Source organism: Manduca sexta, chromosome 14, assembly GCF_014839805.1.
Source record: "Manduca sexta isolate Smith_Timp_Sample1 chromosome 14, JHU_Msex_v1.0, whole genome shotgun sequence".
In the NCBI taxonomy this organism is placed as follows: Eukaryota; Metazoa; Arthropoda; class Insecta; order Lepidoptera; family Sphingidae; genus Manduca; species Manduca sexta.
In genome coordinates this window covers 12,218,838-12,243,299 of record NC_051128.1, presented here as the reverse complement: position 1 = coordinate 12,243,299, position 24,462 = coordinate 12,218,838, and the positions used below count along the sequence as shown (strand labels likewise).

At 35.9% G+C, this 24,462-nt stretch overlaps 1 protein-coding gene across 4 annotated transcripts in view; it reads right to left on the bottom strand.

Moving 5' to 3' along the window:
- The window catches only part of LOC115452650 (CCR4-NOT transcription complex subunit 3), a 98,133-nt gene that overhangs the window by 5,518 nt on the left and 68,153 nt on the right, over positions 1–24,462 (bottom strand). The window contains exons 1-11 of one of the 4 annotated variants that reach the window (XM_037438662.1): positions 20,425–20,808; positions 19,289–19,521; positions 10,865–11,020; positions 9,622–9,801; positions 8,809–9,007; positions 8,117–8,214; positions 6,943–7,046; positions 5,871–6,076; positions 2,107–2,177; positions 902–1,161; positions 232–439 (exon numbers count right to left, since the gene is read on the bottom strand). In XM_037438662.1, coding sequence (XP_037294559.1) covers positions 232–439; positions 902–1,161; positions 2,107–2,177; positions 5,871–6,076; positions 6,943–7,046; positions 8,117–8,214; positions 8,809–9,007; positions 9,622–9,801; positions 10,865–11,020; positions 19,289–19,521; positions 20,425–20,449 — 1,740 coding nt within the window. In that variant the 5' untranslated portion in view covers positions 20,450–20,808. Of the gene's footprint in view, positions 1–231; positions 440–901; positions 1,162–2,106; positions 2,178–5,870; positions 6,077–6,942; positions 7,047–8,116; positions 8,215–8,808; positions 9,008–9,621; positions 9,802–10,864; positions 11,021–19,288; positions 19,522–20,424; positions 20,809–24,462 lie in introns of those variants that run through there. The other 3 variants (XM_037438659.1, XM_037438660.1, XM_037438661.1) reach the window with 3 other exon arrangements.

Genomic DNA, 24,462 nt, shown 5'->3' with positions numbered 1-24,462 from the left:
AGGATCTAGATAGTGTCGACTGACGATAACTGATTACCCCTCACCAGTCGACACAATTAAGCTGAATTATTTAAAACACGGGTGATCCCGCAACGCGACACACTTGGTGGGTCACTGTGGTGGATTTAACATATAGTGTATGGTTGTCGTTAATGTGGCGGATAGAACTATCCTTCCACTAGCACCACTACTTGGTAACGTTACAAATAACGTCGAGTACGTGGTAACGACCTGGTGGTGATGGTCGAGTCCTGCTCGCTGCACGGCCTCCTGCGCCATGCTCTTGAGGGAGGCGGTGCCGAGCGGCGCGGCGGAGGGCGCGGGCGTGCCGGGCGCGGGCGCGGCGCCGCCCGACCCCGCCGACACCGCCGGCGTCGCCGCGCTCGACCCGCTCAGCGACAACCCCACCGGCGTGCTCGGCGCCTCGCTCACTCTCCCACTGCCAATTATATACACAATTAGAACACAGATTATAAAAAATAACCTATAGTAAGGTCAACAATAAAAAATTACTATGAAGAGTTCAATATCAAAACAAAACAATTTTTATTTTTATTCTAGTTGTACCGTTGACTTATTCATAATGTCGATAAACTTGTTACAAAGTAGATTGCACGAGACAAATTTCAACACGTCTTTATTAGTGTCTATTAGTTATTTTCAGTGTAGTATAAATACCATCCATTCACACAGTATTGACTAGGTCACGTTTATACATCTAGTCAGGAAGAAAACCCATTACGATTTTCGGTAAGACACTTGTGGTACTCTTCTATCAATAAGGGATATAGTAACAATGTTGGTCGAATTAGTATCACACACTCAAGTCAACAACAACCAACATTGATATTAAACATGATGATGTTTGTAAATCTTAGTATATTTATGGTTTTGTACTCACTTGTTGAGTATGTGTATGGGCGTGTGCGGCGTGTGTGTGGTGTGCGTGGTGTGTGTGGTGTGGTGCGCGGGCTGCGTGGGTCCGTTGAGCGTGAGCGGCGAGGGCGCGGCGGAGCGCGCGGCGGGCGCGGGCGCGGGCGCGGCGGCGGGCGCGGGCGCGCTGCTGCTGGGCGGCGCGGCTGCGCTGGCGGGCGGCGCGGCTCCGACCGGCGCCGGCGCCGACGGGACGCCCACCAGCGGCACCGACGAACTTTTTGACGTCTGCAAACAACCACACCCATTTATTAATCACAAGACATTAAAATTTTGGGACTCCTAACCTCCACAATAACTGAATGTATATCATAAATACCACTATGTGACAACCGAAACAGAATAATCAAATAAAAACCCAAATCCGAACGTTGACGCAATAGACAAAAAATTTATGTGTGATCCGCTGTTCTATAAAACTTTATATTAAGGCGATACCTCAAGGTCCATTTTCATACATTTTGTTTCACCTTTAATCTGGGTAACTAAACAAGTATTGGCAAGTAAAGAATTTAAATTCACGTCTAGTTAGTGATTAGTTCTCGCAGTTGAAAGAAAAACGTAAAAATAATTAATAATCATGGATATTTCGGCCTTCAAAATTTAATATGACGAAATTACTACTTACCAATACTTGTTTAGTTACCCAGATTAAAGGTGAAACAAAATGTATGAAAATGGACCTTAAGGTATCGCCTTAAAGGATATCACGTTATACTTTCTATATAAATAGACATAAAAATTTTCCTAAAATTAAAATCAATATAACCGACTGACCTCTTTAATAACAACACATTCCAGTGAATACAGGATGTTGAATCAAACCTAATGTATCTAGCAGGAACGCGTCAAACAAACTCTCGCCGCGTCAAACATTACGAGTTGACGCGCCGCCATAATAACGCAGAAGCCGACTAGACTACAAATACTTACTAATAATTCCTACCATAATTATACGCTTATTATTGTCTATGTACACTGAATTCAGTGAACTAAATGTAAATTATGTCTCTTCAAATTCTCTTTATTCCAACCTGCCAATTACATCTAAAATAATTGCAAATTGTTTAGACATTAATTCACATTTCTTCCTTCAATGATTTTGGTGTATTTCAAAATCAGCGCTATGTGAGTGTGCTCGGATTAGATAAGTATTTCGCTATTTGTACTCACGGGCGGAGGTTGCGTTGGGGGCGGCGGTAGATGCGTGGTTGTGTTCGACACAGGACCATTCTCCACTACTTCTGCAACAAACAACATATTACTTATACATTTTTCCAACAAAGCTTGTAGGTTCGTAGTAGGGATAATCTATCATTAGTCCCGCCATAGTGATGTACGTAATTAGGGACCAGGTCATGTATTGGTAGGGATAATCCACCACCAGTTCCGCCATAGTGGTCTATTTGTTCAGGGATGAGTTCATGTATATCCAGATTCAAACAGGCCGGCATAATTGTGTCGATTGGCGAGATACTCATTTCTCATTGAATTCCACTCCACATACTATGAACAGTAGGGGTCACTTAGTTGTGTCCATATAAAATAGCTTACAACATAGATTTTAATCAATTGAGATAATGTGTTGTATATAGTGTAGTTATTTTAATTAGTATTAGTACTAAGAGTTGATAACAAAGGCATATCCCTAGTGCATAGGCAAGAGTGTACCCCTAATTAAGGCACTCTAATATATTTCTCAAGACATTCGAAGCCGTATTAGTTATTTATTTACGACATGACAACAGCCATGCCAGTTCCCAAACATTTTTTCATTATAATCAACTCGTAGCCAAATCTCGACAATTTCCTACAAAATTTGGCAAACAACACAGTTCTATCGCCCTTCGTAGTTTTATATATTTCTTTATTTGCTTCAAACTAATTAGTGTCAGCCTCTTAATCTCAGTATTCTTTATTTGTTATCAAACGTGCCAAATAACAATATAAAATAAATTTATTATCATCAACAATGATTAACGAAATATTTGTGGCTTTCATACAATTGAATTGGGATTGTATGGAGTTTACAAATAATATCTACATTATTATAATAAAAAGTTACAATTTTTGAGTATATATCAGGGTCTCTGGAAACACTGAATAAATGTAAAAAAAAAAACCTCTAAAAAACTATTCTGTTTGTCTGATCAACATAGGCTACATTTAATATATTCTATTCAGCAAAGTGCTAAAATATAAATCAATCACGCAAAAACCGCTGAACGGATTCAAATATTTTTTAGCACACTGACCTGGATTGAGCATAGACAACGTATTATCGCGAAACTTTACATTGGAACTTCCTTGAAACCCTCAACTTGACCAAGCCCTTAGGTGATGTTGGTATATAAAAATAAGGATAAATTTTACACATTATGGATATAAAATAAATAAAAATATGTTGACCTTACTCATTGTATGTATCGATTTTAACTACGAAACTAGTTCAGTTGAAGTTCTTGGAACAATTTAATCACATATATCAATCTATGCTACATTATCTACAAAATTGATATAGAAGTATGCACGATTACAATTAATTTTATTGCACTGTTATACATTGTGAAAAGGATCGATGCACGGAAAATGTTACTACAATAACCATTAATAATATTAACCTACATTTAATATCACGTCTCAACCGCATGACACAATATGTTTTATGTAGGAAAACGAAGTTATAGCGAGACCTCAGGAAAAAATATACGCGCTATGTAAGTGACTACCTTGGCGGTGTAGTTGTACTGCATGCACGGTACGGCAGCGCTCTAAGGTCCTGAGTTCGAATCCCGGGTCGGACGAAGAGATATTTGGTTTTTCTGCTCAGTATTAGCCCGGAGTCTGGACTTTGTGCCCGATATGGCGGTAGGCTCTAGGGTTGCCACCCGTACTTTATAAAAAAAAAACTATTGACATTGATTGGTAAACTGACTTTATATTATGAAAAATAGCAATGAATGTAGACAACCATATTTATTACTTAAGCGTGCTATTTTAAAAAATCATTATTATTCCCAAAGGTGCATTTTATGTCCTTAGAGTGACGTAGTGATGCCTATCAATATGGCTATATCAACAAAAGATGTACACAAGAAAATTGGCGGGAAACTTTAACACCCTAGGATTTATTTATTGTATTTACGTTTTCTTACCTTAACAAAATCTTTAAAAAAAAATTACACTAGAAAAAATATTTAGCGTTTCGTACGATGACTAACTCAAGCAATAAATCCAGCCAAGCGCTATAAACGTATATTCCAACGGATTTCGTAAATGTTCAATGGAAAAAGCGCGGCTTCCGGGATTTTATGATATTTACGAATGCCGCAACAAGCAGTGTATTTACGCACGTGAAGTGTATGTTTGGTGTGCGGACGTACCGTGTCGAGGTTAGACCACCTCGCGCCCTCAGAGCCACAAAACTCGCATGTCATCGCCAAACAATCATTACATAACTAACATTGAACTTGATCAAACATAAACACGACATACTGCGCAGCAAACCGACGCGCGTCCAAACATTACTCCAACACACTTCGATTTATAAAAACACATGCACACACAACACACAATAACGTCCATCGTTACCATCGTCCATATTTATCCGTAGTTTACGCGCGAAACCATTTTTTTTTTTAATAATCAGTTCGTGTCGAAGGCAGTGAATCGGTGCGGCCACTGTCGCGGTGCGGCGCGGTGTGGCGCGGCTGGCGCGGCGCCAGTGAGCGCGGGGGGTTGGCGCGCCGCCAGCGAGCGTTACTCGGCGTCAGTAATGAGGATGTCAGTTCTCGTGCTCCATTCACTACGCGATAACCACGTATAGTTTGTAAACAACGCCGTGTCTTATCGTGAGCGATAACGACGCTTTAATTACACTTACGTGTGGTGTTTATATTGTTACACGGCGGGTGGAAACGCACGCTCATTATTCACGCGCGGTGTAATTAATGTGGAAATCGCTTTACGTACATTTAAATAGACTTGAAATTCGAATGCGTGCAGATCGTTGAAATAATCAAAGTTTTTGCCCGTGTTTATATTTATTGCTTGCGAAATTGATAAAAGTTCTATTGGAAATTAAAATATTATAGCTTGAGTCATGAGATAATGAATTGAATAAATTTAGTAATTCATATTTTTTATAGGAGCGATATTGTTTAAACGATGTTATCTGCCTGCCTATTTATTGTAACAATAATATCTACGATGGCAATTCGGTGAAACCTTTTATAAAATAGTTCAATAACTTTACGCAAAAGTAGCTTTTTGTACATTTCGTCATAATCTATAGTTATTGTGCAGGGTACTTTGATTTTTGTTTTTATCTGGTTTAAACACTTAATTAGTTTGAAGGCACATTATGAAGGTCCAACTGAAGGCTTAATGAGCATAAATTCATCTAAATGGGATTAATTTTAAGAGGATATGAATTATACAGGGTGTTCTATAAGATGGGTATAATATTAAATATGATCAGAGTATTTAATTATGTTATAGCATTTTTGAATCAAATACGTTATATATTCTAGGCATAACGAATAAATGTTCAAATTTTATTTGGTCCTGTTTAATTTTTTTAAATATAAATATTTGATGGCTTAGAGTTGTCTGATTTTTGTAGCAATACACAACATAGAAAATGAAAAAACTTGCAACATGTATGATTTCTTTTTTTCTAAGCTTACTTAGGGAGCTTGGTCGTAATTTCACGACCACTCTGCATGTCCGCTTTCACCAGTTTATTCTTATTATTCTTCTTTTCACTATTTCAAAATAATTTTTAATAAACCATAGCCCTTTTTCAACGCAGGAAACGACAAAAAAATAATTTATAATGCCCACATTGAAAGTATTGTTTCTTTAAAGCTTAAAATTGTTTTCTTCATACATTTTAAAAAAAATACTAATATTGTATACAGGATGTTACAACTCACCGGTGTTATTAGGCCGCGCATGCTGCGCGAGCGCGACGTGCTGTAAGTGCGGCGCGTGCGGCAGGTGCGGCGCGTGCGGCAGGTGCGGCGCGTGCGCGTGCGGCGGGCTGGGCGCGGGCGGCGGCTTGCTGGGCGTGGACGCGCCCGACGCGCCCGTCGCGCCCGACACCAGCGCGCTGCTCAGGCTGCAACACGCACCGCCGCCTCTACGTAACAACGCGTCCACACACACCGTGCCGGTACACACTACCTACTGCGCTAATGGTGCAGTTACACTATACTATTTCATTTCACCACGCTACACTTACTCACGAACAGTTCTCTTATAAAATAAACTAAAATAAACACAGACTTTGACAAGTCAAAATACCGTTCATATTGGATTTCTACTCGATAATAACGTGCAATTCTTAGTCAAATTGCTAATATAAGTTAACACACGATAAATTATACGTTTCGAGAAGGCTCATAATCCACGTAACTGCACCATTAATCGTTCGTTTTCCACCAATGATTCATAAACTCCAAATACTTTTGTAAACAACGAAAATTATTTTTGAAATAGTGTATCTTTAATACACTTGTTATTCAAATTTCCCGCATATAATTTCAGAAATAATTTTGGTTTTGTGTAATGGAATGATGGTATTGTACAATGCATGCAATGAGAGTGAAATTTTCAAAGAATTTAAATATCTGAGACTGATTTACATAAAAAATAGTCATAAAATTTGGAATAAAAACGAGTCCAGGATGATTCCACATAATCAAGAGTAGAAGTAGAGTAAATTCTGGCGAAGAGAAATCATTCCTTTTTAAAATAAAACTTTATAAAAATCACATTCACCATCCCATCCCATTCTATAATGGCAAGGCTTTATGTTCACCACATAGTCAACATGAAGGAGAAGCGGTCTTATGAGTTGAATATCTGAACCAGCCTTTTAATAACAATCAATTTGCAAGAAATCAAACAACCTCGCACCTAACCGAACAAACCTTAAGGAATCACCCTGAACCCGCCACACCGGGGGGATATAATAAAACAAGGATGACACGTCAGTGGACTGACCTATTGGTGGATGCTGCGGAGTGATTGAGCAAGGAACTAACGTTACACGTGCTATTACCGACCGCGCTGGCGTTCACCGCTCGCAGCGGCAGTGGTTTTACCGGCTGCAAAACAATACAACTTCTTTAACCGCTGAGATGCTGTGCCTGTGATTGGTTTTGGGTTCCCGTTTTGGTATTTATTGAGAATAAAGCAACAATGTATTACCAAAAGATGTTTTTGTAAATGTAGTATTATTTGTGAAACTACAAATCTTTCAAAAAAATAAGACATACATTATTACTAGCACTATTTAAATTGTACCTAACCTAATTAACAAATGTCACCACAATATATATTCCTCTTCTATATAATACCATGACAAAATTTCGTACACTGAATTTAAAATAACGCCGCCCATACTACTCCGTGTAATCAATGAACAATTAGAAAATTGTGTACAGTTTGAATAAGGCCTTAGACATCACACATCATGTTGCATTAGTGTGGACACTGGCAATCTAAATGATTTACTATCATACACATTTTGGACTATAACAAAAATCACTAAAAGAAAATACACAAACAAGGTAGTTTAGAATATAAATACGTGTTTGCAATAATCGTCTGCACAGTACATTCGTCTTGTATATCATTTATTAATAATATACATGATATAACCCCTTTTTAACTTTTACTAGCAGCTCCTTCCGCCTTGAATTTTCCCTGTAAATATAGTAGTCCCCTATGCCCTCAACATTCTAAATGGTCTTATTAAATTCCATCATTTTTACTAACATCTAGATTGTCTCCATTAACCAAATAAGTTAAATTCAATAGCTAGAAGAAATATTAATTATGTCTACCATCAGGCATTATGTTCGCATTTTTATTGCATCTTGTCTGTGAAAGAGATTTCTATAAAACTTATAATAAACGGATATCTTGTAGCATTAATTCATGGGAAAAATATTACTTTTGTAATATCCTAAAAACCTACAAAATCATACGTATCAATTAACACGAACCCTAAAAAAAACAGAACCCAAAACCAATCAACGTGAATAAAAAAAAAAACAAATTTTCGACCATTACTGAATCAATACTCCACACTATTGTATACACATTAACAAGTTAATAATGGCAAACGCATGTGTGTGACGTGACGTGTGTTTGTGTGGCGTTGTATACTCACTTTGGTCACTAGCTCGTCTTTTTTCTTTTTTTCCACATCTATGGAGTCTGTCGAATGGTTGTGCACCTCCAACGTGGGAGATCTTATTGGACTCGTACCTGAAACGCGAAAGAATAAGGTTAGATTTTTTTTTATAAATGTGTTCCATATTTGTAAGGGGCCTGTTGTATGCAAAATATGTCTAAGCTTAATTATTGAAACTGTTTTGAGTTTTTTTTTAAGTAGTGTGTGCTACAGATTTATGCATGAAGCGTTTTGATACCACATTTATTTAACACCTGTATATCACATATCCAATATGACTTACTGAATTTGTGTCAATAATGGCATATTCACGAATTCAGCAATTTCCTTCCTACACTCATTTGGATTATACCAGCCATATCTTACTAAAGCCATATAGTCCCTACCAAAATAGTTCTATACAACTATATGAGCTAATAGCTTGTCAACTGGGCTTGCCAGCCCGAGCTTGTTACTTCGGTTTGTACCTTGTTTCTATTATAAATTTTATCCCTAATTTAAAATGTCCATAGTTGTATAAATAATTTTAATAGTTGTTTAGAAATAATAATAATTATTGTTATGCTTTTTTTTGACGTATCATAAGTGCAACTTTGTTCGCCTACGTGATAAATAAAGTATTTTATTTTTATTTTTAATTCCCTGTACTATAAAAAAAAAATAATCACCAGAGAGTATACTGGCAGGCGAGCCGGCGGAGTCGTTGCTGTTGTTGCTGTCGGTGGTCGCGGAGGATGGCAGCCCCACGCCGCTCAGCTCGATCTCGTCGAGCCCGTGGATGTCGTCGTATATGTAGTCGTTCTCCTCGAAGCCCGGCTCCAGTGACGAGTCTATGTAGTACTCCACGTCCTCTTTTATGCCTTTTATCTGAAATAAATGTTTGTTATTTATTAGTCGGATATATTGAGCACGTAAAGCCGTTGTCTTGCGCCTGATCTATCACCGGTCATGACGGATTGCCGTCTCACCGGATTATGTGAGCGAAATACGAGTGTACCAGTGTATTGCGCACACATTTGTTAACTATAATATATACTGCGTACTTGGCTGATCTTTGAGATTGGCCGCCGTGGCCGAAATTCGGAAGAAAAATCATAGATAGAGGCACGAGTCGTGAGCACACTCGTGATTGGTCGGTTTAACGTCCAACGTGATGTTTCGCGAGATTGGTTCTTTAATGGATTCTCATTGTATATTGGTTATCATGTGCCATGCGGTTACTGTACACTGTCGTATTATTTAACTGTGCTCATGACTCCCGTTATTATACCCAATTTTGTATGCAATTGGATAGTATATAAATTGGTAAAAATCGGCATAGTGATAACTTTTTTAAGTTAGGTGGTTTAAATTCAGTTCAGACTGGCCATTTTAGAATACAGTGCAGATTTTTTCTTTTTTCTCACGGAAACATTTAAGAAACGATTATAAACAAAATGAAAGTTATAATTAAAAAAAAATCAATATCAAAGCCCTCCAACCTGTTCAACTTCCACAGACATATTGTCAAGCATCCTTAGTAGCGTTTCGAGTTTTTTTATGTGGAACCTGTGCTTCTCCAACTTCAGTTTGAGCTCCTCCATCCGGTCTTGCTTTTCTTTGTCCAGCCTTTTCTTCTTACCCACTAGAAGTGACTCTACTTCAGACTCAAATTGATCAACCTGGAAATTTGTGTTGGCATATATTAACATAGATAAGTATAGTTCCTTTTTTAATTATATTTCAATGTGATATTTTTCGTGAAGATTTATATCTGCTCACTATTCCAATAGATGGCGTTAGTTTCTATGTTACGAAATTATTTAATGTATACTGTCATGTAGGAAATAACTTATTATAATTTATCACTGGTAGTCGCTGCAAAAATAAGTCAAAACAAACCGTATTAAAATATCTCCAATGGCTTTTCCACGGCAAAATGCTACAGAACAGTGGATTATGGAAATTTTCAAACCTATCGAAACATATTTTATATTGTATTTAATTTTATAATTTTAACTTTTAAACTATCCAAGTTCGAAATTGGAAATAGGCAACAACCAATAAACATAAAAGGGTGTGTTAAGTGTTTATTTACGAAATAAATCATGCATATAATATACATGTTTGTGCACGATAAGGCCGAGGATTCAGCTTATCACTAAAGTAAACAATCGCGACATGAACATCTTAATGGCTATTTACTTTGACCACTATCTACATAATATAGAAGTATTTTTTATCTACGCCTATGCTACAGATATTAATAAGTTTACGCCTTTCAGGAGGTCACTAGACACATTGGGACTTTGAAACATATTTATTAAATACTGACTGCAATGTTGCCTTCTTACTCTTGTTCTAATTTCTTTTTTATACCTATGGTTCTCTGGATGTCCCAAGTATTTATAGACACCACAAATCACTTATCACCTTTCACTTGATTTAGGCATTAGCGTCGCTAGGGATTAAGGATTTTCTCTAGGAAGGCCCATCGGCGGCAGTAAAAATGCTAGCTCATTTTATCGAAAGGCCTGCACCACGCGTGGCTCTCGAAGCTAAAGGCTTTTCTACGACGGGCGCCGATCACCCTTGCCTTCCCTAAGAACTTGGGCACTGGCTTTTTGCGTCGCCTTAGGAAATTTTTGACACCTTATCAACTTAAATTCTTTTGGCCATACCATCAGTGCAGTTAGGCACTAGCTTGCTTCTACTAGAGGTAATGTTTATATTTTTGTCATTTACCTGTAAATTAAGTGCGTCAATGGACGAGATGAGCCACGATGACATCTCCTCTCTCTCCTTCTGTGCAGGGTCCAGCTTCTGCGCCGCACCGAGCCCCTCCTTGGAGTATGCCTTCGTCTTCGTTTCCCGTTCCACTACTTTAAACCTCTCCATTTGCTGGAAACATATAAATAACTTCATCAATATTTACAGTAATTGTTTTCAAATCAGTATAGCTGTGTATCGCTGAAATCTATACTATTATATAAAGCTGAAGAGTTTGTTTGTTTGTTTGTTTGTTTGAACGCGCTAATCTCAGGAACTACCGGTCCAAACTGAAAAATTCTTTTTGCGTTGGATAGCCCTTTGTTCGTGAAGTGCTATAGGCTATATATCATCACGCTATACCCAATAGGAGCGGGGCAGTAATGGCTAATCTCAGGAACTACCGGTCCAAACTGAAAAATTCTTTTTGCGTTGGATAGCCCTTTGTTCGTGGAGTGCTATAGGCTATATATCATCACGCTATACCCGATAGGAGCGGGGCAGTAATGGCTAATCTCAGGAACTACCGGTCCAAACTGAAAAATTCTTTTTGCGTTGGATAGCCCTTTATTCGTGGAGTGCTATAGGCTATATATCATCACGCTATACCCAATAGGAGCGGAGCAGTAATGGCTAATCTCAGGAACTACCGGTTTCAACTGAAAAATTCGTTTTGTGTTGGATAGCCCTTTATTTGTGGACCGCTATAAGCTATATATCATCACGCTATGACCAATAGGAGCGGAGCAGTAATGGCTAATCTCAGGAGCTACCGGTCCAAACTGAAAAATTCTTTTTGCGTTGGATAGCCCTTTGTTCGTGGAGAGCTATAGGCTATATATTATCACGCTATATTCAATAGGAGCGGAGCAGTAATGGCTAATCTCAGGAACTACCGATTCGAACTGAAAAATATTTTTGTGTTGAATAGTCCTTTGTTTGTGGAGTGCTCAAAGTTATATATCATCATGCTATGACCAATAGGAGCGGAGCAGTAATGAAACATGTTGCAAAAACGGGGAAAATTATGAGTTTTGAGAGCTTCCGTTGCCTGCGCTGCGTAAACGGTTAAAGTTATGCAACAATGATGTATGACGGGATTGTTTCACTTAAAAAGTTCTAAATAATATAACAAAGTCCCCCGCTGCATCTGTCTGCTTTAACGTGTTAAACTCAAAAACTACCTAACGTATTAAGATGAAATTTGGTATGGAGACAGTTTGAGACCCTGGGAAGAACATAGGCTCCCGGGAAACTACTATTTTTATAACGGAAAACTTTAGCCTGAATAACTTTATAACGCGGGCGGAGCCGCGAGCAAAAGCTAGTAGTTTTATATACAGCTGAATATGCAATTTCGAAAAGGGTAAATGTCACAAATATAAAATATCTAGACATGTATATATAATAACAAATAACAAAAACATCTGTAAATTTTTCATTGCTAATTGAATCCAAAAAAAATTTTTTCATGTTTTTTTCCATTACCTGAACATTTTTCATTTTCAGACATATGCTTTTTTCGAAATTACATATTCAACTATATTGTGCACTCATGAATCAGATAATTATTTGAGGCACGAATATTAGACAAGTTTTCTCGAATATAAAAAAAAAAACATAAAAAAATATCATTGACAAAATCGACATCAGAACTCTCCAATGTTCGGGTAAAAGTATGCTAACAACCAGTATTTGACGAACACTTGCCCAATTTATTGATACGTGAAGAAATATAGGCATGGGGTAATTAATTATATATAACCTAGACCGTGCGAAGGATAGATCGTACTCAAATATTGACACGTTGAATTTAGATCTAGAACACTGATTAATCAGTTCTTTAGTATCCTAAACAACATTTTTTGATTTGGTTAAAAGCTACAAACTGTAGTACTTATTGGAAAATATTGTATATTTTGAAATAAGATTGCTTTAAGAAATTTTCGCGATAAATTTGTTTAATATTAACTCCGGACGTTTTGAAGACTGCCCTTTTCATGGTCGCAATGGAAAAATCCGTAAAGTTATTTTATTTCAATAAACGTTCAAGTAAACATAATAAATAATTATTGTATTTTTTAATTTCCTTAAATTATTTTTACAAGGTTGGTTAGTATTATATTAAGTCTCCGGCCTCGTGGAAATCTTTTAACGGAAAAAATTCCATGAACCGTATATTTTTACGAGATAAAGTAATCAATATTACTCTCCCATCTAAAAACTATCTATATGCAAATTAAGTCTCAGAGAACGACAAAGTAACACCCTTTCACTAAAACATTAACGAAGCCCATTGAGTACAAACTACTTTTTGAAGTCTGCTCAAAATAATACAAAAATAATTCCTTCTTTTTTGATGTCGGTTAAAAAAACAAAACTAATTGGATCGGAAGTCAGTTGCCCGCTTCATACGACGTCACACCGCTAAGTTGTTTATGTATTTCGACCAGATGTAGAAATACTTGCGGCTGCCACATAGGGGGCAAACAAACGAGTGGCGCGCTCAACTATAAACATTATTTAATCATGGTTACTTAGCTCTATCAAGAATGATATTGATTAAATTACCCGCTGTTGCAGTCGGGTAAATAGATATCTGGTCAACATACTACAATGAAATGAGGTGGTTTGAAGTTTCTAACCCCCAATCCCTCTCTATAATCTCATCCTCTTCCTTCCCTCCCATTCTTTCATGTACCCCTTGTTGTCGTTAAGCTGAGGAAATTCAGTATCTCATTCGCAGAATTCTCTCCGGTGCTGACAACATGGGAACATTAAAAAAAAACCTAACCAGTAAAAATCAGAAAAGAAAAGCATATGATGAAACCTATGTTATCACATTTCCTGTGTAGCAATAGCCACAAATCTATACAATAATATAAAGCTGAAGTTTGAACACACTAATCTCAGGAACTACTGGTTCGAATTGGAAATATCTTTTAAAGTTGGAAAATCCATTTACTACCAATAAGAGCGGAGCATCAATGATGAATGATCAATCAAAAATGTTGCAGAAACGGAGAAAATTGTTCCTCTTAAAATTTTAAACGGTTAAATTTACGCAACAAATAAATGCAAACTAATCTATACATTAAACAAATTTTGTGGGGTTTCAAATAAATAGAACCTTCTAATATTAAATGTGAGTTTAAGACAAATCCCAAACCAGTTCTCATTTCCCGGTACATCGCAGTTGGATCAAATCTGATAAACAGATTGTGTGGACTCCGCCAAAGATCGTGTTATATTGAATATAAATCACTTGTTTTCCTGCGCTTTCTGTGTCACATACATTGTGTATGAAAAAACATTTTTGTATCAGAATAAATGTTTGTTGACACGAAATATTCTCAATAAATTACAATATCAAACTGTATACTTGGGATTTATTTTTATATACATTGTTTTGAAATAACAGATACAGATAAAAATAATGTGTGATTGTTGATGTTATGTTCTATAGACAAACTAATTGTTACTTGTGGCTTCGGCCGCGATTATAACGCCTTCTGTAAGGTATGCGGTATCTATTTAAAAAATATAAATAATTCCTTTATTTGCCATGGGGACAAATAACCAAGATAAATAGTCTATGAGTTAATTCAGGACATAGTTTATTCGTGTGCCAAATTTCATCAAAATCTGTTCAGCTGTTCCTGCGTTTACTTCTAACGAACACCTTTTAGTGAGATGCAAAAATATCATATTGAAATAATATATTGAATTTTAATAAATCTAACATAATAAGCGTCTATATCAACTCTATTGATGTAGACGCTGCCACTTAACTAGATCTAAAGGGAACATCACTGCATAGTGCATACTGAAAGCAAATTAAAAATAATTACTAAGAGGAAGTAGAAATCTTCCTCACCGTATTACTTCATTCGAAATGTATGTCACCCTCAAAACTCCATGCGAGCGAAGCAACACCAATTACTTAACTAAAAAAAAGCATCTTTTACTTTAAAAACTCAAGCCAACGTTGTCCATGGCCCAAATGGTGTAAAAAACGCGAATTTGAGCTAGATTCCATAACTTTTTAGAGCCGTAAAAGAAAGGTGTCCGGACAAAAGAGGTTGGAATAATGGACTAAAAGCGTTTGCATTATGAAAAGCGCATTAAAAGCGATTCAATTCACGCAAAAAAAAAACCGTTGAATAGACAGGAATTAATAAAGAGATTGATGACTGCAACGAAGGTAATGCGGTGTAGGAACGAAACGACCTTGGTGTGTGACCATCAGGGCATTCTTACACACGATTGTTATTTGAAAAATATAATATAATTATGTGTATGTCTCTTGTATACAATAATTCCTGGTTTACATTTTGTATTGGCAAGCTTCTGCTGTATTTAAGCTTTGAACCTATCATTACTGGACACTTAAATTTAAACCCAAATATTGCAGAATGACGTGCGTAATTCAGTTACGTGCGTTTGTGTTCCAAAGAACTGATTGTTGAAATGTAATGAAAATTACCAACTTTCTTCTCTTATTAACGTATTTTCCTTAGTATTTTTTGTATCCGAACCCTTAGTCAAATAATTATCTCATAGACAAAACAGACTACAGTGCAATTTCCGCCTTGAACCAAGACTTTACGAAAATGAATTATATACAATAAGCCTTTAAGATTTAAATTAGAATATCTATACAGTGATCTACTCATAACATACTAGTAAGGTTAAAGTTCGACCACTCCGAGGGTAATAACATACAAGATTCCTACTATACAATGTTATTTTATATTGCTCCGTGAATATGTTTTCAGATGTTGCTAAAGGCCAACATCATCTCTCAGTACAGGAAGCATGTGTACAGTATATAAGGAAGAGCTGATATTATTGTTTTTAAGACATTAAACCATAAACAAATGATATACTCTAAGACCACCACTGAGCGACTAACCTGTTGATAAATGATTAATGATACGAGAATCAGGGGACCTTTAGGCATAAGAAAATAGAATGTGGTGCAGGATAACTCAAACTAATCCAAGTAGTCATAAATTAAATTTTGCGTATATTTTATCGTATGCCACACTTTAGGCCACCCTGGTATGGTGCATATAAGGGACCTGCGTGGATTTCTTGACAAAATTTCCAGTTTATCAAATGATGAATTTCTAAAGAGGTAATATTTAGAATTTGGGACTGGGTTTTAGGAGGTATCTTCACCAACAGTCCAGACTAACCAATTAGAGGACTAACCAGTTGGAGGAGGTAAGAGAAGCTATCATGTCGGCTACAAGTGCTGATATGGCTGTCGATAATAACCCATATAAAGTCCTTTTTTTTCGCGGCCTAAAACGCGTTATCGCTATCATCACTTGCGGATTCCGACAAGTTTTCGCTGCATATTTCAAGTAGGCAGTAAGTATAACGATCCACGCGAAACCCTTAGATCGCGAAGGGTGAAATCAGTGCAAAACGTGATTTGGATACCTGCCTATTCGACAATGGTAGTATGTTCAGCCATTTGTACTAGTAGTGTACGGCGAAACTCATAAGCAAAAAACCTAGGAGCATGGAAGATTTTCCAAACATAACAATTACGAGAACAAATAAAAACATTATAAAAATAGCATCATGCCCTAATCTGTTTCCAAAGATAGATCACTCCCACATTTCAGTAGCTGTTATACCCCGTGTAATATGCGAGCGTAAGAAGAATTTCTTTAGTCAGACTCGAGTATCAAAAGACCAACAGAGACCACGAAAAGAATTCAATTCTTGCCCAAAAATTTTATACAATACTCAAGTTTACTGTCAATGGTAATTTAATTGCGTTATATCGCACAATTTCGCAACCCGCCGACCACAACAAAAACGTTTAACAATGTGGCAACGGTTTCACAACATGCCCTTTGCATGCGTTCTGAAAGTTAATGTTTATCTAAAATATGCGATAACACATTATGTCACAAGGTTTGACCAAGATTATGCGGTTGGTACGTTGTGTACCTATTTATACGCAACTGAGATTATTGCGAGATGCTTATATGTATGTGGGCGACAAGTCTGCCCATGGATAATGGTGAAGCCTTCTAAAACTGAATTACAGTAGTGCGCGGCTGTGTCCTGCGCTCGTTACACTGGGACATTAGATTTTGAGTCTCAGTGCCTTGTAATATGACTGATTTTACGTTTAATATTAGTGTATATGACGGCAGGAATAAGCAATGGTGGCACCTGCCCAGACTTTCAGATATGGGTGGATATACCAAGGAAATTGACCATGTTTTGTGGACACTGGAATCTACATAGACATTAAGCAATAGCCTGGACATTTTAAGCAATAGTAACACCACAGGCAAACATATTAAATTTGGAAAAAAGAATGTTGGATGAAATCTGGTCTCCATAAATAATAAGACAAATAAAAATCTGCAAAATTCAAAACTAAATTCTCACCCAGGTAAGTATTTAAATGAATAATAAATCAATAGTTAAACCTACTTATTGAATTACATTTCATTTCAGCAGAAACAGTTCACCAGTTTTAAAATTTAAAAATACTTTTTGTGTTAAAATAACGGAAAATTAAGGACAGCCTGACACTTATTATAAATATCCATCAATATTAACAGGAATTCTACATTTTTATCAAAATCTAACAGAATTATCTGAAAACATGACAATTTCATTAAACACCAAATATACTATAGTTATTTTTGATAGTAACTTAAAGACAGCGATAAAGAAAATTAATTATGTTATCAAAATAATTATTTACTAACTATACTAGCGATCCAACAACAATGTTGAGTCTTTAGTAAATACAGTTAATGTATTTTTTGCTCATTTATCTTTTAAAATACTATAAGTTAAATATGTAACTATGGCAGAAGTATAGAATACAAGAGTCTGTACCTACTTAGATATAATTGTGTTACTCTGAATTATATGACAAAATGTTTTTCATTGAGATCAATGTAGGGGATTTAGGTTAAGAGCTTTGATGAGAATGTTTGTACATTTTTTTAAGTCAGTCAGCATTTTAACAATGTTCATTATAAATATCGAGAATATCTCTGGGGATTTGGTCGAGACTTGCATTAATAAATCATAACAAAATTTATTATTTTTTAAATAAAACTTCAGACAGAACTTTCTGTGGTGTTATTTTTTTTTTAAACAACCACATTATATCTGGTATTCATATTGTAAAAGAAAATTTTTAATCTGGATCAATTTATACCAAGCCATGCCATACCAACATCATAATTTATACCATGTTTTATGTAAAATAAATTGTTTTGATTTGATTTAATCCATTTTTAAAATCCATAATATATGAATACTTTATTCATATTGCAAAAGATTTTTTTTATCTGGTTATAATTTAACCCAACTGGCAATTTCATTACTTTAAAAACCTGGAAAACATGTATTTCTTTGCAAAACAATTTCCTTATAAGTTTATTTTGGAAAATTGTCTAGTTTTTTGTTATAATGCATAGAGAGAAAAAGTATCCAGTTAAAAATGTGTCTGAAACCATATTAATGCAAAATGTATGTTAATATTCTACCATAAATAAAAATATTTTTTACAAGAGCGAGGACAACAGTTTAACCATTAGTGTGATTTCATATATTAAAACATTAGATAATTATTTTTAGACAAACTATTGCATTTATTAAATCATTATAATAAATAAAAAAGGTATTACAAGAATAAAATAGATGCAAAGTGGGTAAAGTTAATGCAACACGACTATAAAATATTCTAGCATAATAGATGTATATAAAGTAGATTAAAACAAACACAATGTGGTAAATAGAAAAATAAAACTAATTAAACTTTAACTAGATTTTTATGATAATAGGATAAATTTCCATAACTATTGTTACAAATAGTTATTAATATGATAAAAAAATTGTTGACTTAAAACCAGAATTTAAGTAAATTTACAATAAAATGCACTGTTCCCGCCTTAAGTATATATAACATCAAGCCATGGGAGTAACAATAATTAAACTATTTGACAACCTATCTTGTATCATAGTCATTACTTTAATTTGTCCATTTGATCTTATTTGAATTCTTCACTCGGTAGATATTCATACTAAATGCATTCTATTCTTCTAGATCAGACTTGGTAAACATTAAGATCAGAACCTATCCCGCTGTGCAACATATTAACATGTACGAAATGATACTGCTTTTACTTTGCAGCTATCAGGCGAAACTTGAATCAAATCCCGTGAAACCACAAACAAAGCGCTGTTGGTTAAGCTTTAGTGTAACATATTAATAAGATAAAATATTTGGTTTAGTTTAACAACCAACCGACCCATGCCATATGGATCTATTCAGACAGAAATATGTCAGAAAATCCTAAGAATTAAACCCACTACAATGTAAGTATGTTACAATGTAAAATCACTCACCGTTTCAATTAGTTTCCTATATTCTAAAAGTGTACTCTTATCCTTAATTTCTCCTGAGGCAATCCAAGATTTAATCTGATCCCGTAGCCTCTGTAGTTTCTTAATCTCTTTCTTGAGGTCCGCTTCATATTTCTCCTTTTGATTACTGTTGGTGGCATTGTGCACCTTCTGCCAGATGTCCTCAAATGTTTCCACTCCTTCCGTCACCTTTTTTAAACATCTGTCTATTTCACCTGAAAGAAATACCAATAGTATATTTTAGTTATATCATAATTGTTGTTTTATGTAGATTTATAATAATTAAGATATTGTTGGTTGAAAGTGCTTGTTTACAAACTTATGACAAAATAGTTGATTATTTGAAAATTATGTGGGTATTTTGAGTTTTTAATAGGAATTAATAATCTCATTGAAAATCAAAATAGGAATGATACAGTTTTCTATACTTATAACTAGATGTAAAGTTATTAGGTTAGCTTTCAGTTTGAATCAATAATTCATGAATGAATTATCCAAATTAATATCTTTATTATGTAGGTACATGTTAAAGAATATCACTTGCTCTTGTTTCTAATAGTTTTTGTCATTGCTGGTAATCCTACAGTTGTATTAGGTTTGTATGAGAATTCCAATACACAGCAATGCCAAGTAAATGGCGACATTTCACGTTTCCGAAGGTTCCTCGTCATTCAAAGCCAGGGTACTTGACCTTTAGCGACAACAGATGGTTACCGTGTCTCAACCAATCGTCCTGTATTTAATGTTCCGTTATTAACACTTGTAAACCAGTTTCCGAACACCTTGCGTGCACTACATTGTGTTTTACAAGCAGCTTGATGCGATCACTGCGGTATAACCACCACACAGCCACTTCACAAACTCCTAGAGGACCATCTAACAATACGTTCATTCAAGAACCACCGTATTTAACAGCATCGCTCGAGGTGATGAATTAAACAGCACCTGCTCGCGCCACGCACGTTACGGGACTATGTAAAGTTCGTTTCATTTAGCATCTGTAGTATCAGACACAAGAAATACCGCAGAGGTCTCTTCAATTGACAATAATGCCTTCGAACACGTCCATACATCGGTTAGGGTCAATCTATCTCTAACCTGATAACATGGCAAATTACCTTGTAATTTCCTTGTCGCAGCCATAGCTATTTACACATGTGGACGAACGTTCCGTACATATCCTAAACATACAAACTATTTACAATAAAATGCACAAAAATTATTGATAAACAGACAAACTACACATCTGAAGCTTTGTTCGATTCCAAGATGGCTACCGTACACCGCTCGAACTATCGTGTCTGAACGCATCCAGGCTAACCACCACTGTGAAATCCAGCCTCACGCCTGGTATGGTAATTAGCATGAAGCTTTCATAAATAATTATGAATTATAAGTTGTCACAAATAACAACAAACTTCAAATTCTCCACAAAATGATTTTAGGTATGTCGCGTAGACCATCAAGAGCGCAGGCGCAAAATAATAGAGCAAGGCATAGACAAAACAGTAGGTAGGTTATAAAATAGAAATAACAAATTAGCCGTTGTATTTTTTGTGTACCTAATAAACAAACATGTTATATAACTAGTTATAAAGAATAAAATTATATATTGAAATAAATATAAAATTATTTTAAAAACTCAATCATTAGACTCGGAAATAACATGTCCATACATTGTCTATGTCAATCATTTTACGTTAGGTATGACTTGCATATTACAGATGGCGCTTAAAGCCAACACTGCTAAAGTAATATTGGTAAACTACTAGAGGGCGTTTTATTCAATTATTGTTCTCAGGACTAATTCTTCGCCTAAACAAGAAGTTCTCTTTGAATATTATATTCTGCTATTGAGCTTGTAATTTAAAATCATAGAGATTGATCAAGCATTACACTCTTCTTCTTACGGTTTTTCCTTTAGAGCAATTCCATTGTAGTTCGAACTCCAATGGCAAAGGGTCGTAAGTTATCAGACATCTAATAGCAAGAATGCCTAGAGGTAACATCAGCGACTTAAAATCACAAGTTAGGTATCCAAAAATATAATCTCAATATTGAAATACAAACATTTTTTATGGAATTTACTAGGGATATTGTAAGGCTATGAAATATTAATATTTTACTTGCTGCGTATTTGTTAATGAATTTGCTTTCAAAACGACCTATATAATAACTCTCAAGGCTTTATCCGGGCTTTATTTTCAAGACAACGATATTCTAATGACATCTTTAATTTAATGACGCTGTTAACGAAGATATATGACTTTATTACTGACGTTTAATGACAGCGGCCATCGTAAATGTTGGAATCACTCGTGTTTTCTGTTGTATTTCCCTTTGACCAGTTTAACAACTTTCATACATAACTGAATGTTGAAGGTGTTAATTTGTTTTACGCAAAACTAGCTTCTGCTCTCGGTTTCGTCCGTATGGTGGTCTATTTTCGAGACGAGTGGAATACCGCACTACAAGATATTACGACTTGTTATTATAAAGAGAAATTTATAAATTAAAGCAGTGAATTATAATTTGAGAGGTTAGCGCGTTTGAAATTATAAAACAATTTTTCTAAGTATAAATTGATATAAGTAACTTTTGCAATAAGATAAGTGTAATCGCTCTTTATTTTTAAAAGAATTCTTTCCAAATAACAATCCGCCCTTTATCAGAGATCAAGATAAGTTTGATTATTTATAAGATAACTAAGAAATGACCAAAAGGCAAAATCCTCTTCTAAGATTTTTTACATGTATTCAATGCGGTACAAGAATACACAGAGCTGCAACAATGCTCTTTAAATTTACGGCGCGTTAACATAATGTGTTTACGAGAATTGTTTATTTTGGTGTATGTCAGATATTGTCTTCGCCTTGATCTGACGGCGTCTTCCGGACCTGCTAAATATATTCGGGGTATCAATGGAACCGCGCCTCCATCTGCACGGGAAATGTACGAGCAAACATAAAAAGTACGCTATTACGCGAGATTTATATTAGCAAGAAAACTTGCAGAAGTCGGCTTTTGCAAGCAAATTTTTACCCTGTAAACTTACTGCTACTACATATTACTGGGTAAGTCTCTCATATTTGAGATTCCGCCTGGGTATAGGTACCCAGTAGGTGGGTAGGCCCAGTAGTACCCGTGATACCTACCGCCGCAATGTATATTTGCCGCCCAGCAGCAGTGTGTCGTCACCGTTGTGTTCGGGTTTGAAGGACATTGTAGCCAGTGTAACTATTAACATCTCATGTCTCAGGATGGCAAGTGCAGTGGAATCTCAGACAATACTTTGTAATTCAAGGTGTTGGATGGTGTTTCTACTGCTTCTGGGCGGTCGTATCGCTCACCATCAGGCAAATAGCAAGCTCACATCATTCAAAATATATAAAAAGGAAAAAAATCACGCCAAGTTGACTTCTGCAAATTTGAAAACTCGCAGGACTTGTGGCAAGTCGCCAATATAAACGATTAAAATATTAAATTCTTTTGAATGCTCATGCACAATATATTGCTGGAACTTGCTAAGCATTACACGAACCTTAATAAATGCCAGACGCTTTTTATAGTCGAAGCTTTATGTTTTTTTTTATTCGGGCACAAAAGTGAACCCTGCACCTTAAACGAAAATGGGGTTCTAAAGTATCGATATATTATTATTCCTCACTATCGGATATTATTACGTTGGCCTGTTTTAGTATACAATTGTTTATTTCTATTTCAAATACGCCAATAACAGCTTTAATTAAATACGATCACTAATAACAAATGTTTGCTATAATTTAGTCTGATTTGGTCAATGTTTGTGTGCCATGATTGGATTTCGAACGATCAGTCGTAAATGACGTAAACAAATAGAAATTGGAAATATATTTTTTGATAGTGTCTTAGTAAGTGTAAATAATCATAGAAGGTAGTAGGTCTCATATGTGAGAGTCCGACTGGGTAGGTACTACCGCAATGTCTATTTCGGCTGCCAAGTAGCAGTGTGTAGTCACTGTTGTGTTCCGGTTTAAAGGGCATTAATTGTAGCCAGTGTAACTACTGGACATAATAAGACTTAATATCTCATGTCTTAGGATGGCGAACGCAGTGGAATACCAAACAAAACTTGGTAATTGAAGGTGTTGGATGGTGTTTCTACTGTTTATGGGCGGTCTTATCGCTTACCATCAGGCGAACGGCTCGCTCGTCATTCAAAGCAATAAAAAAAAATATACCTCATAAAAGTTCGATCATCCGCATAAAGTGTTCCGAACGCTCATGTCCCCCAATTAATTCAGATTATCGACGCTCTACTCTATTATTCTAGTTTATTTTAACTCTAACATCACCATGGACAAATTTAACAAACATATTAAATTGTAATACCATATTTGTCTTGATTGAATCATCTAATTATTTTGAGTAGGTGCGTAAGTTTCCATCAAACATTTATTAAGCATAAATTCATAACTCTATTCGACACAATAAATATTTCTCGAATTCGTACAAGAATAACTATTTTCAAACACAAAACGTTTGCTAAGATATTTTCAAATAACGTGATTAGCACCTCGGACAGACGTGATCAAGTTTTTAGACGCCCACTGTGTGTAAACTCAGGTAAGTGGATACGTTTGCAGATAGTACGTAATATAATGGTGGTTATGGCAAAATGTGTATTTTATTGCATTTTAATATATATTTGTTGATAGCATGAGTAAATAGGTCGTCAGATGACGAGGTTTTCATCAGGTAGGCGTCATGTTTACTTAAAAAGCATTGGAACGGCTGAAGGAAAACATCGTGAGGAAACCTGCATACCTGTGACGTTCTCTATAAGTAGTAATTTTGAGGGTGTGTGAAGTCTGCCAATCCGCACTAGGCCAGCGTGGTGGACTAAGGCCTAATCCCTCTCAGTAGTAGAGGAGGCCCGTGCCCAGCTGTAGGACAGTATATAATACAGGGCTGATATTATTATATTATTATTAAAGAGCAACGGCGGACCGGTCAGAACTCTTGTTTTGGCTGGTGGTACGATATATTTTATATCCGCCTAAATACCGTTATGTCGCGTTCCAGGATCAGCTTGTGTGTATTCGATTCCAACAGGCCGGCATAATTGTGTCGACTGCCGAGAAGTAATTATCTCTCTTCAGTCGACATTCTATTGG